This window comes from Quercus suber, unplaced genomic scaffold (genome assembly GCF_002906115.3).
Source record: "Quercus suber isolate HL8 unplaced genomic scaffold, Cork oak 2.0 scaffold_790, whole genome shotgun sequence".
Lineage (NCBI taxonomy): Eukaryota > Viridiplantae > Streptophyta > Magnoliopsida > Fagales > Fagaceae > Quercus > Quercus suber.
Window position 1 is genome coordinate 1 of NW_027070226.1, and position 13,340 is coordinate 13,340.

General features: G+C 37.1%; 1 protein-coding gene across 1 annotated transcript; it reads left to right on the top strand.

Moving 5' to 3' along the window:
* Window positions 1-3,116: 3,116 nt before the first annotated feature.
* LOC112008917 (uncharacterized) lies at window positions 3,117-6,086 on the top strand. The gene is made up of 2 exons (XM_065767286.1): window positions 3,117-3,951; window positions 4,948-6,086. Exons 1-2 carry the CDS (start codon window positions 3,368-3,370, stop codon window positions 5,609-5,611), a joined length of 1,248 nt encoding a protein of 415 aa, XP_065623358.1. The 5' UTR covers window positions 3,117-3,367; the 3' UTR covers window positions 5,612-6,086.
* Window positions 6,087-13,340: the final 7,254 nt, after the last annotated feature.

The following is a 13,340-nucleotide window of genomic DNA, read 5'->3' on the forward strand; positions in this document are numbered from 1 at the left end:
ATGTTTAAAGCTACTGCTTCTTTGTTCTCCCTTATCCACTTGAAGTCTATCGCTGCTTTCCACTGAGGCTTCACAGCTTCATCATTCATCACCAAAATCAAAAACCAAAATTTAAATTATTAAAAAAAAAAGTTGGAACTCAAAGAATAGCGCAAAATGTGAATCACCGGTTTCATCTGGAGCGGTTTGGACTGTCACTCAATAACACAAATTTCACTCACTCAATAACTCACGCACAAAATGACATGTATTTACACAATAAAACAGACTCATACCAAAACCCCCATTTTTCAAACCCAAACAAAATCATACAGCTCTAGTCATCAAAATAATTAAAACCGGAACAAAAACAAAAATAAAAGAGAAAATAAATTTGAAAGGGAGAGAGGGAAACCCGGTAGCCACCAGTGGTGGTGACACCGGTAATACGCACCACCAACGGCAGTGGTGTGGGTACAATGAGAAGAGAGAGAGCTTCGAGAAAACCTTGAAAGAGGAGAAGACTAGACCGGGAAGCATCGCCGGTGGTGGTGGTGGTGTGGGATGAGCTGAGGCCCACTGAGATTCGGCCATGGATTTACAGTCTCCAAGAGAGTTTTTTCTGAAATTCAAATTTGGGAAAGCTCAATTGCTGAAGTGAAAAGAGAAAAAGAGATAGGAGAGAAATTGAAGCACGCGGATTGCCAGCGTGGAGAATGACGTGTCAATTTTCTGAGCATTAGATTTAATCAATGGCTGATATTAAAGCTATTGCACCCCGTGCAATACCCTAGGTATTGCATGGGATGTGAATCCCTGTGTGTGTTTGTTTCTGACAGAAAAAGCTCAGCCACAACTTCAAAGTGTTGTACAACACAATAATCACTAAGTCAGTACTCTACTTGTATCAACAAAGCCAGTAAAATTGAAACTTACAGTACTGAGCGAGAGAGCAATAGAGGAAGAGAAAGAGAAAAGAAAGATAGTCAGATACCGGAGGTTGTCGACTTAGACTCGAGCACAGCCTAGAGAGACGGACTCACAGCAGGGCAACTGGCACTGCGATCGAGGGCACACGCACAGTAATTGTAAGATAGTAGACAGATTTTTATTTATTTTATTTTTTGTTTGGGTTGATTTCATGTAGAGCATTAATATACCTTTCATGACCATAGTTGGGACTATTTGTACATAATAAACTCTGGCTCAAACCCTACTAAACTTAAGCATTACATGTGCCAGACCCAGAAATGTAAAAAAAAAAAAAAAAAAAAGACAAGGAGTAACAACAACTACAGGGAGCCAAAAACATGTATTAATACATGCTAATTGCTAACTAAGTTTTTGTATATGCTACTTATTGTAGTTGCTAACTGCTAGTTTTTGAGCTTTCTGTAGGTTAGGAGAACAGGAGGTGATCATGTGTTATGGGCTTAAGAGTGGAAGAGGATCGTCGCCCTTCAAGTGTGTTGGAAGCCAATCAACTATAGTAATTACCATAATATATACTACACATTGTGCTTGTTATTTGCATATTGGCAGAAATTTGGTCATTGAGTTTATTATGTGCTTATCATATGGTCTAATGTATCTATATTACAGGTCTCATCTGAAAGAAGTGTTGCCAGAAGTAGTGGAGTTTGTAGATATGAAAAAAGAACTAGAGCTAGGAAAGGAATTGGAAGTGAATCTAGAGTTGGCAGTTTGTAGGACCTCTTATAATTTGGACCTTTGATTGTTAGAACATTTTGAGGTTACTGTTTTGTAAAGCTGCCCATAAGCTTATTTGATGGTGTTATTGGACAAAAGTAACCTATTTTGTGTTGGTTTAGGACCTTTTATTATTAGGATCTTTGGTTTTGAAAAATTTGTTAGTCATTATTTTGTAAAGCTTTCCAATCAGTTTATATGATAGTGATATTGGACATGAGCAGAAAAAGAGTATGGCAGTGTTGGGTATTGAAGAATCTCTATGCAAGTGAACCTAAACCAATTTAACTAGTCAATACCAAGTTATAGTCCATTAGTTAGAGCATTCTCATCGGGTATTGCATACCAAATGCCATTTTCACACATAAAAACCTACTTTTTTCTATTTTAACACATCATTTTACAATACGTCATTTATCAAATATACTATTCTTCCCTTCAACACATTAAAATAATATATACATCATATTAAAATAATCTAAAATAACTCTTACACGTTAAAACCCCACCGACAGATCACCTATACCACAGCCCACAACCAACAACCACCCCCATAAGATCAACCAACAACCACCAATATCGGCCACTACTATGACCAAAAAAAAAAAAAAACACAACACACAACAACAACCACCACAACCAGTATCAGCCACCCTATAAGATCAACCACCAACCACCAATATTAGCCACTGCTACAACAACAACAACAACAAAAATAAAAAAAACCAACACCACCACCACCACCACAATCACCATGACCGAGATCTTGAGGAGAGGAGGTTGGGCGAATTGGTGGTGAGTTTAAAGGAGAGATCGGCGGTGAGATTAGAGGCGAGATTGGACGTTGGTGGCAATGCGAGGCTGAGAGGTTGGCGGCACGAGGTTGAGAGAGTGAATGAGCAAGATTGGCAAAGAGGAAGAGATGCTTGTGGTTAGTGGCGTGGTGAGATCGGCGTGGCGAGATGGCGATGAGAGAACTAGATAGAGAAAGAGAGAGAGAGAGAGAGAGAGAGAGAGAGAGAGAGAGAGAGAGAGAGATGTGTATAGATAGAGAAAGAGAGAGAGATATGTGATGGAGGACAGAGAAAAGTCAATAAAATAAGCCAAAATATTTTTGGCATTGATGTTCGTACCATGTCAGATTTGAGACGGTATTGTAGTTGTGTGATATAATTTTTGAGATATGAAATACTTGATGAGGATTGGTTTTTGGTGTTTGGTGTGCAAATATTTGGCATTTGGCACACCTGATAGTAGTGCTCTTTCTTAATATTCCAATCATATTTCTGTACTAGCAGCTAAGTGATAAACTTAATATTTTTGCATAACTTAATATTTCATGTGTTGCAACTATTACCATAAGGAAATGATACTGCTCACATGCATAGAGTACCACCCTACTAAACTAAACACGGTACAAGCATTCTTCAGAGTTGAGAGTTGAGACAAAGAAAGAGAGAGAGAGAGTGCAACGTTAAAAATATAGTTTATAAACGTTCTGGTCTTTATATTGAAACGCCAGCTAGATAAATAGATAGATGCTCCCAAAGTCCGCCCTCTAGCTCTAGCTATAGCTCTGGCTCTAGAAGTTCCATTAATAAATCCACAACAGCGCGCACTAAACCATCGTATTTGTTTGCTCATAACAGTCGTAACTACGTACTGATATAGCTATACTATGGATCCGTGTGCGTTCGTTCGGTTAATGGTGGAATCACTGGCTCTAAAGCTACCTCAAGCAACGAAACCAGCAGGTACAGGTGTACACCCATCAACCACACCCTGTTTCTGCAAGCTTCGGATAAAGAACTTTCCTTCCCAAACCCAAACTGCCCTTGTTCCACTCTGCACTACCACACCTGCAGGAGACTCCCCGCCTGACTCAGACGCTTCCGCCGGGTTTAGCCTAGACCCCGCCGCTCTCCGCCGAGGGAAGGCCATCACTCTCCGTGTGTCGGTCTACACGGGCAGAATGGGGCGTACATGCGGTGTCTCCAGCGGAAAGTTATTGGGCCGGGTCAACATCAGTGTAGACTTGGAGGGAGCTCAGGCCCGGCCCACAGTGTTCCAGAATGGTTGGATGAAGCTGGGGAATAACTCGGCTAGGATACATATACTGCTCCGCTCGGAACCGGATCCCCGCTTCGTTTTCCAGTTCGGCGGTGAACCTGAGTGTAGCCCTGTTGTTTTCCAGATTCAGCACAATATTAGGCAACCGGTTTTCAGTTGCAAGTTTAGTGCGGACCGGAACTCCAGATCCAGGTCAGGTCACCTTTTTATTTTATTTTTTTTTCACTTCCCAAGAGTCTTTATCAACAAGTTGGCATGCTAATTTAGAATTTGACATTTCAACTTGGATTTGAGTGGTTAGATCTTATTCCATGTTCAGAATATTAGGGCCGATCGGTTAAGTGCGGTTAAACAACCATTTTTAAGAGTAAAAAAAAAAAAGAAGCATGTAATGTCTTTTAAAAAATAAAAACATCTGTTAAACTCGCGTACTAAACTGGCCTTAACGTTTGTTTTAATATAATTTTTTTGTTACTCAGACTCCGTAGATGAAAATTATAAATTTTGGTCAAACACAAAATTCAAACTACAACTGTCTGCTTTTCTATAGCAATACCTTGTTTTAAGATTTTATTGATCCTTTCTTTTGGATGTTAATTCATGAATTTGCTCAACATTATTTCTCTTCACTAGGCTGTTGAGAAGGAAAATCCGACCAATAATATATATATATATATTCTTGATGTTCTTCTTTTGTTATTTATTTCCGAAGTTTTCTCCATTCTATCTACAGCCATGTGGGATGAATCTCCATCGTTTTGAGTTATGGTTTCATAATAACTAAAATTATAAACCAGAAATTTAATAAAATATTGGTGGCCTTATAGTTGCCTAACCCCGATTTGGTCAAACTCTAAATCTCTCAAACACAACTACTTTGGATTTCTTTCCATGTGCAATATATATATATATATATCTATTGTAATAACAACAACTACAATTAAGCCTTATTCTTAAAATTTTGGGTATGTGTATCATTTTCTGCTATTCTATTTTGTTTAAAATTATACTGTGGCTACCTTCTCATCATTGAATTGTACTTCTTTATATACATCTCTTTTGGTATCAGCATTCATGTTTAACATTTCTATGCTCGTACTAGCCATGTTATGTTATTTAACAACTTCTAATACTTACATTGAATTTTGTTACTTATGATTTTTACCTCTTGTTCTTATGTAAATCCAGGTCTCTCCCATCAGATTTTACCAACACTACTAATAGAGGATGGATGAGAACCTTTTCTGGAGACAAGGAACGATCAGGAAGGGAAAGAAAAGGGTGGATGATAATGATATACGATCTCTCTGGTTCACCTGTGGCTGCTGCTTCAATGATCACTCCATTTGTACCTTCACCAGGCACTGATCGCGTGTCTCGATCAAATCCGGGTGCTTGGCTTATTCTTCGCCCTAATGGGTTCTCCGTTAGCAGTTGGAAGCCATGGGGACGTCTCGAGGCATGGCGAGAGAGAGGCCCTATTGATGGCCTAGGTTACAAATTCGAGCTTGTTACTGACAATGGCCCAACTAGTAGCATTCCCATTGCTGAAGCTACAATGAGTAGCAAAAAGGGTGGCCAATTTTGCATTGATAGTAGGCTAATTAGAGATTCTGCATTGAGTTCAAGGTCACCTGTAAAAGGGTTTGTGATGGGTTCAACTGTGGAAGGTGAAGGAAAAGTTAGCAAGCCTGTTGTACAAGTAGGGGTGCAGCATGTAACTTGTATGGCTGATGCTGCCTTATTCATAGCACTTTCAGCTGCCATTGATCTTAGCATGGACGCTTGCCGAATGTTCTCACATAAACTCAGGAAGGAACTTTGCCATGATGACCAAGATTCCTCTTTCTAAAGACTAAAACTTTGTTTTAAACCCATTCTCTTTTGCAAAATATCCCCACTAAAGCTATGATAATCAACTAGCTGTTGCACATTATGAGTAAAGCCTAGTTGGTTTGAGCAAAAATATACATATGCCTCTTCTTTTTTATCCCTAATTTTTTCACCATGATTTTTTCCTCACAACTCTTCGACTTAAAAACTTTTCCCCATATTCTTTAATGTGGCCTCCTATCTCCTATTTGGTTTGTGAGACGATCTTCTTGATTTTGGTCCTTGCGAGTCACAACGCCTTGCTGGTTTTTGCTGCCATCAGTTTGGGTTTTGTTGAGTATATTATGGTAGGTAATTTCTCTTATGACTGCATTGTTCCGTGTATAAGTCTTGAACTTACAAATTGATACTGTACAGACAAAAAAGGGCAATTGGTTGTTAATATTTGTTGTTTATAATTTATATTTCCATAATATGCTTGGTCGATTGATTTATTTTGAAGTACATGTAATGGGATTGCTACAACTGTTGATTCTACAGTCTTTTAGTAAATCTTTATCTTACTCAGTTGTCTTATTTTTTGTGGACAACCTCAACGTAGCTGTAGGAAAAAATTTGAAGAAAAAGAACCTTATGGATTCATGTATAACTCTATGCAAGATATGGCAATTTGTTATCTTTTGCTATTGTTTCAACTTTCAAATAGTTTGCTATTAAAGAAACCGAAAATAATATATGAAGTTTATTCCTAGGGATAATTATAGCAAACCCAATTGAAGTTTGGCCCGTTTGCAATTTGTCTACCCGTGGTTCAAAACTTATCACTTTGCCCACCTGAGGTGCCTTTTGTTAGAGATTTATTACCCATCTCTCCCTTTGTCGTTAGAAAAACACATTTTTAGAGAAAAACAAACATAACAAAGATAAAAAAGTTAGAGCTTTTTATTGCTTAAGAACTTCTTTGATAACAAAACACAGGAATAGCACACAGATCAATTGCTCAATGAAATCACTTTTAATCTATATCAATATCAACAATCTCATAACAACTCAAAATTGTGAACCAATTTTTACAAGAAGACCAACAATCTCAAAACAACTAGCAACGTTATTAACAAAAGAGAGTGAGATAGAGATAAACAATCAACAACCAAAGAATGAGGTAATGTGAAATCCAGTTGTGGGTTTGGATTGTGGTAGATCAGCCATGGGTTTGGTGGCGTGGTGGCGACCCTAGGTGCTACTTGAGCCTTTCCTAATTCTCAGTCCTTTTCTGCACAACCAAGCACTACCAATTAAGGAAAGGAAAGGAACCTTCCAACTTCAAACCCACTCCGAATCCCAACCACAGTAGCAAACCCCCCCCCCCCCCCCCCCCCCCCCCCCCACATACATACATACATACATATATATATATATATATATATTTTTTTTTAAGAATACAAATCTCAACAAACTTGAGATTGAGATTTCTTCATAATTCGTGAAAGAAATATTATGGAAACAGTATTGATATTTTATGTAATTTGATGGTGGATCACTATAAGTGAGCTACGTATAAATTAAACTAATATTTATTAATTTTACATTTATACAATTCTTTATGAAAAAAGTGTCAATCAAGAAACATAGTAGAATCTTATATAAATAATACACATGGATAAAATCTTATAAATCATCACGTAATGAGTTAAAAAAGAAAAAAAAAAAGATAGCTTTAAATTAGTTTGAAACCAAACTTTATTCATGCAATAATTGGTCATTTTGCTTATTTTGGTGTGTTTATAGATTCTTTTACTGATAATGATACTTGTTTATTTTGTGGATGATCCTTATATCTGACATATGAGATTAGGACATACTTATAATAATAAAATGATTTTTTAAAAAGACAATGAGATAATACATCAACTTACTACATGTAATAGGGGTTTAAGTTATAACTAAATAGTATTGGCATTATTATTGTCCCCCCATATATACGGTTGAAACCCTACATATCTTTCCCCCACTTTCTACCTACTACAATAATAATAATAATAATAGTAATTTACTAAAAGGTACACTTCACAACAACTGAGTCGTTGAAAAATCCATTTCTTTCCAAACACTATTTACTTTTATTTCCTATCTCTCCCATTTATCTAATTATAAATATTTGTTATCTTTTTTTTTTTTTCCGGTAAATATATGTTATTTTATTTTTGAAGAGTACAGTAATTGTTGCTTCACCTTCACATACCTCCCTGAAATGCGTTCCACAATTCTTTCTCTGCATTTATTAAAGTGCTAATGTCTTTGTTGCCTCGATCAACAAAATTAGTCACAACTTTCTTTGCCGTTGCCTTTACTTTTACGTTGCTCTCTGAAATTCCTCGCTAAATAGCCATGCATTTCTTATGAATTTCACAAAGCCTGCATCATGGCAAGTTTTTTTTTATACCTCACATGTACGTAAGCTTCATGGCTATGCCAGATTTTTTCATAAAATTTTTTGTTCTAACTTTACGATGAAACCCTCAAATTAAACCCAACTATAAGATCAAGAATTGACACTTTTCTCTCCTTGCTTCTTCTCAGCTATTAGAATTTATGAACTATCAATAAACTTAGCAATCAACCTTAGATTTTAAAACTTAATTACAACGTTGGTTGTTATTTTTTGTATTAAAGACTTTGGAATGTCAAATGTGTAATATAACACACTATTATATTGAAATATAGATCTCGGCTCGTCGTACGTAGTTGCTGGAGTAAATGATATAGAATGACTTCAAAGAAGAGAAAAGGGAAAAATATGTTTACTTTAATTGTTGTATTACTTGTTCACTCAACTGACTTGGCTTGTTTCTCCAAAAAAAAAAAAGACTTGGCTTAAAAAATAAAATAAAAAATAAAATAAAAAGAAGAAGAAGACTGACTTGGCTCTGTTTCCCTTTAAAAAAAAACAAGGAAAAGAATAAAAAGAACTGGCCCTTCTGGTCCAAATTCCTCTAATGCTATCTTGCATTCATGCTAAGACTTTTCTTTTGTAATTATTAAATAGTTATAAGATCATTGGGAGAAATTCAAATCATGGGTCTTTTTTTTTTTTTTTTTTTTTTTGAGAAAAACAAATCATGGTTGGCCACCATTGAAACCCATCCACCACCATTAATTAACAAATCATATCAAACCCAAGCTATCACAAACCACTGTGGCATCCCATCTTTGTCAATCTGCATTCAAGAGAGATGAGAGAGAAGGAAATAGAATAAAACCCAAAAACTACTTCCCAACATCCACCCTACAAAACCCCACAACCTCATGGATCCACCAATCAACATCGATGTAAACCCAACCATCATCACCAACCACCACATCCACCATAGCCAACCACCGATTGATGTTGATCAATTCATACGAGAGAGAATGAGTCATGGGGGTGAGGAGAGAGAGAAAAGAGAATAAAAAAAGATTTTATTAGTAGTAGCGAGAATAGTATCTTGTTGTATGTAGCGAGGTTTTTTGTTGGTAGTTTGCTAAAATTGATGTGTGGGTTTTTTATGGAGTTTTAATTATATTTTTAACCTTAGATTAGTTTGTTGAGACTGATGTGAATTTTTCTCAAAACAGATGTTAATAAATTATTTTAAATAAATCTTGACATAACTTTTATGTGAAATATAAAAAACCATCAAGACAATTAATTATTTTTTATAAAATATTTCCTAAATCAATTTTATCATCATACTTAAACAAAGTAAAAGAAGGGTATTCAAACTTATATTCATGGTTTTAAAAAACCGGTNTATATATATATTTTTTTTTTTTGAATGTTTATAAAATTTAATATTTGGTGAAAGGCCAAAATGGGTAACTAGACATAAGATTCCAACTATATAATTAGTTGTCAAAGTTTTCAAATTATATTTTTTACTAGCATCTCGAGTTTTAAAGACTCGATTTAGGCCTATAAATCGAGTCTCAAAAGCTCGATTTTCATGGCCTAATCATATCCGATGTGGCATATTTTTCCACGTGGCGATCACATGGAAATCGAGTTTCTAAGACTCGATTTCTAACACAAAAAAATTTTAAAAAATTCTAAGTCCATGTACAAGCCGAAATACCCAAAAACAAATTTTAGAAATCCCAAACACATCAATCCCAATCCTAGAAACTCATATCAGAGGGAGAGAAAGAGCTCACCTCACCAGCCAGGCGATCCCAATCCTAAAGACTCATATCAGAAGGAGAGAAAGAGCTCAGAGGGAGAGAAAGAGCTCACCTCACCAACCAGGCACGGCCGGGGCTCGCGTGTGGCCTGGGTTGGCGCGCAGCCTGGGTCACGCACGGTGGTCCTCGCGCACGGTGGTCTGATCTCGATCTTCTTGTTCTGGTATTTTTTTTTCCTCTAGGTTCTTCTTGTTCTATTTTTTTCTCTCTCTCTCTATCTGGGTTGTTATCTGATGTTATGGTTCCTTTCTGATTTGTTTTTATTTATAAGGGTTATAAATCGAGTCTCTAAAATTCGATTTCTATGTGGTCGCCACGTGAAAAAATATGCCACATCGGATATAATTAGGCCACGGAAATCGAGTATTTGAGACTCGATTTATAGGCCAAAATCGAGTCTTTAAAACTCGAGATACTAGTAAAAAATATAGTTTGAAAACGTTAACAACTAATTATATAGTTAGAATCTTATGTCTAATTACCCATTTTGACTGGCAAAAATCTATATAATGTATCGTTATAAATGATAATAGTAACAAGTTAGTTTATATTCAACAAAAAAGTAATTAATTAGTTTATACCTAAGTCAATGAACTTGTAAGTTATAGATAAATAAAGTGAAAATACCATAAAACAAGTCAAGAAAACATTAAATAAGAAATGATAATGATGGACACGTTGAGGGAGTAAAAAAATGATTAAAAAAAATTAGAAAGTTGTGGATTTAGAAACCCCAAAACTCAAAAAGCCAGCCATTGTCGTTGGAACTTGGAATTTTTAAAAAAGTCAGCCACTGCCAATATTTTTATGTTTCCCACGTCTTCCAATATCTTATTAAAATATTTTTTTTCTATATCACGTCTTCCTTAGAGCATTTTCATCAGTTCTTTCATAAAAAATGTCATTTTGATACATCAAATACCTACTTTATCATTTTAGCACATCATTTTACAACATGCTATTTATCAGGTATTCTATTTTTTTATTCTAAACATTAAAATAATATATACCACACATTAAAATATCATTAAAAAAAAACTTCAAACAGTAATCTATATTACACAGCCCACCACCACCACCGCCGCCCAAAGCACAACACCACCATCACCGCCGCCCAAAGCACAATACCACCATCACTACCCATAATAGCCCACCCCTACAACCACCACAATCCACCACCGCCGACAACCATAACCAAAACCCAAAACCCAAAATCAACCAAACCACCAAAATCAACCAATCAACCAAATCACCAAAATCAGCATAACACCACCACCACTGCCCATCCGAACTCACCCATCAAACCACAGCAAAAAAAAAAAAAAAAAAAACACAGAAAAACGTGGCTAGAGGGAGGTCGGTGTGGAAGTGATGCGTTGGAGGTGGGAGACCCATCAAACCCATCAAACCCAAATCAAACAGAGCTGCTTGAGCGTGAGGAGGAACTGCTGGGCGGTGTCGCGGACGGGTTGTTTGGCATCACCGAGGCGCTTGACGACGGAGGGGACGAGGCCGGTGTTGAAGTGAGCTTGAAGTGGTCGCCGGAGAGCACGACAGCGGAGTCCAGAGCTTGGGAGACCCATCAAACCCATCCCAAACCAAACAGAGCTGCTTGAGCGTGAGGAAGAACCGCTGGGCGGTGTCGCCGACGGCCTGTTTGGCGTCACCGAGGCGCTCGACGACGGAGGGGACGAGGCACGGCGGCGGAGTCTAGAGCTTGGGGCGCGCCTGGGAGACTCTGAGATAGAGAGAGAGAGGAGAGAGAAGGGCTGAGAGAAAAGTGAGGGGCGGACGAGAGAGAGAGAGAGAGAGAAAAAAGAAGAGAAAATGCCAGAGAGGAGAGAGAAAATTATTAAAAAATTAATTTTTACAAATGGCATTTCTGCCGTACCGTGGCATTTATAGAACGGAACTGTTCATGTGTGTCAAATGTTTTGGCATTTGGCACACCTCATGAGTGAGAATTTTTGGTGTTTGGTGTGCCAAATGCCAAATATTTGGCATTTGGCACACCTGATGGGAATGCTCTAATACCCACTTCAAGTTTAACTCTTCACTTTACAGATCTCTAAAGTCAAATACTCTTCCTCTCTGTTCAAGCTTTCAAGTTTCAGGCTTTCAGCCTCTTCCTCTCTGTTCAAGCTCTCTAAAGTTTGAACCTCTTCCTCCCTGTTCAAGCTTTCAAGTTTCAACATCTTCCTCTCTGTGTCCCATGCCTTCAACCCCAGTTTGCAAATGTCAATGAATCAATGGTGCCACCAGGCCCACCACCTGCCAACGCTGTCCTAGTGTTAGGCTGAGAACCTAGCAACGCCGTCCCACTGTTAGGCTCTCGTCAGTGGCGTAAAGACAGAGTGGCCAATAAACGGTTCAACCATACCGGTTCCGATTTTACGGTTCAACCGTCCGGTTTTCAGTTCATTCCGGTTTTTTTTTTTTTTTTTAAATAATATAAATATATATATATATATATATTTTTTTTTTTTGAATGTTTATAAAATTTAATATTTGGTGAAAGGCCAAAATGGGTAACTAGACATAAGATTCCAACTATATAATTAGTTGTCAACGTTTTCAAATTATATTTTTTACTAGCATCTCGAGTTTTAAAGACTCGATTTAGGCCTATAAATCGAGTCTCAAAAGCTCGATTTTCATGGCCTAATTATATTCGATGTGGCATATTTTTTCATGTGGCGACCACATGGAAATCGAGTTTCTAAGACTTGATTTCTAACACAAAAAATTTAAAAAAATTCTAAGTCCATATACAAGCCAAAATACCCAAAAACAAATTTTAGAAATCCCAAACACATCAATCCTAATCCTAGAAACTCAGATCAGAGGGAGAGAAAGAGCTCACCTCACCAGCCAGGCGATCCCAATCCTAGAGACTCAGATCAGAAGGAGAGAAAGAGCTTAGAGGGAGAGAAAGAGCTCACCTCACCAACCAGGCATGGCCGGGGCTCGCGTGTGGCCTGGGTTGGCACGCAGCCTGGGTCACGCGCGGTGGTCCTCGCGCACGGTGGTCTGATCTCGATCTTCTCGTTTTGGTATTTTTTTTTCCTCTAGGTTCTTCTCGTTCTATTTTTTTTTTCTCTCTCTCTCTCTCTTTCTCTCTTTCTCTGGGTTGTTCTCTGATGTTATGGTTCCTCTCTGATTTGTTTTTATTTGTAAGGGTAATAAATCGAATCTCTAAAATTCGATTTCCATGTGGTCACCACGTGAAAAAATATGTCACATCGGGTATGATTAGACCACGGAAATCGAGCATTTGAGACTCGATTTATAAGCCAAAATCGAGTCTTTAAAACTCGAGATACTAGTAAAAAATGTAGTTTGAAAACGTTAACAACTAATTATATAGTTGGAATCTTATGTCTAATTATCCATTTTGACCGGCGAAAATCTATATAAAATGTTATGCATAGTTATAAATGATAATAGTAACTAGTTAGTTTATATTCAACAAAAAAGTAATTAATTAGTTTATACCTAACTCAATGAACTTGTAAGTTATATATAAATAA

What these genes read in the sequence shown, in the direction of transcription:
- LOC112008917 (XM_065767286.1), top strand. Translation starts at nt 3,368, where the DNA reads ATGGATCCGTGTGCGTTCGTTCGGTTAATGGTGGAATCACTGGCTCTA. An exon ending in GACCGGAACTCCAGATCCAG is followed by an intron (nt 3,952 to 4,947) that starts GTCAGGTCACCT and finishes ATGTAAATCCAG; the next exon opens with GTCTCTCCCATCAGATTTTA.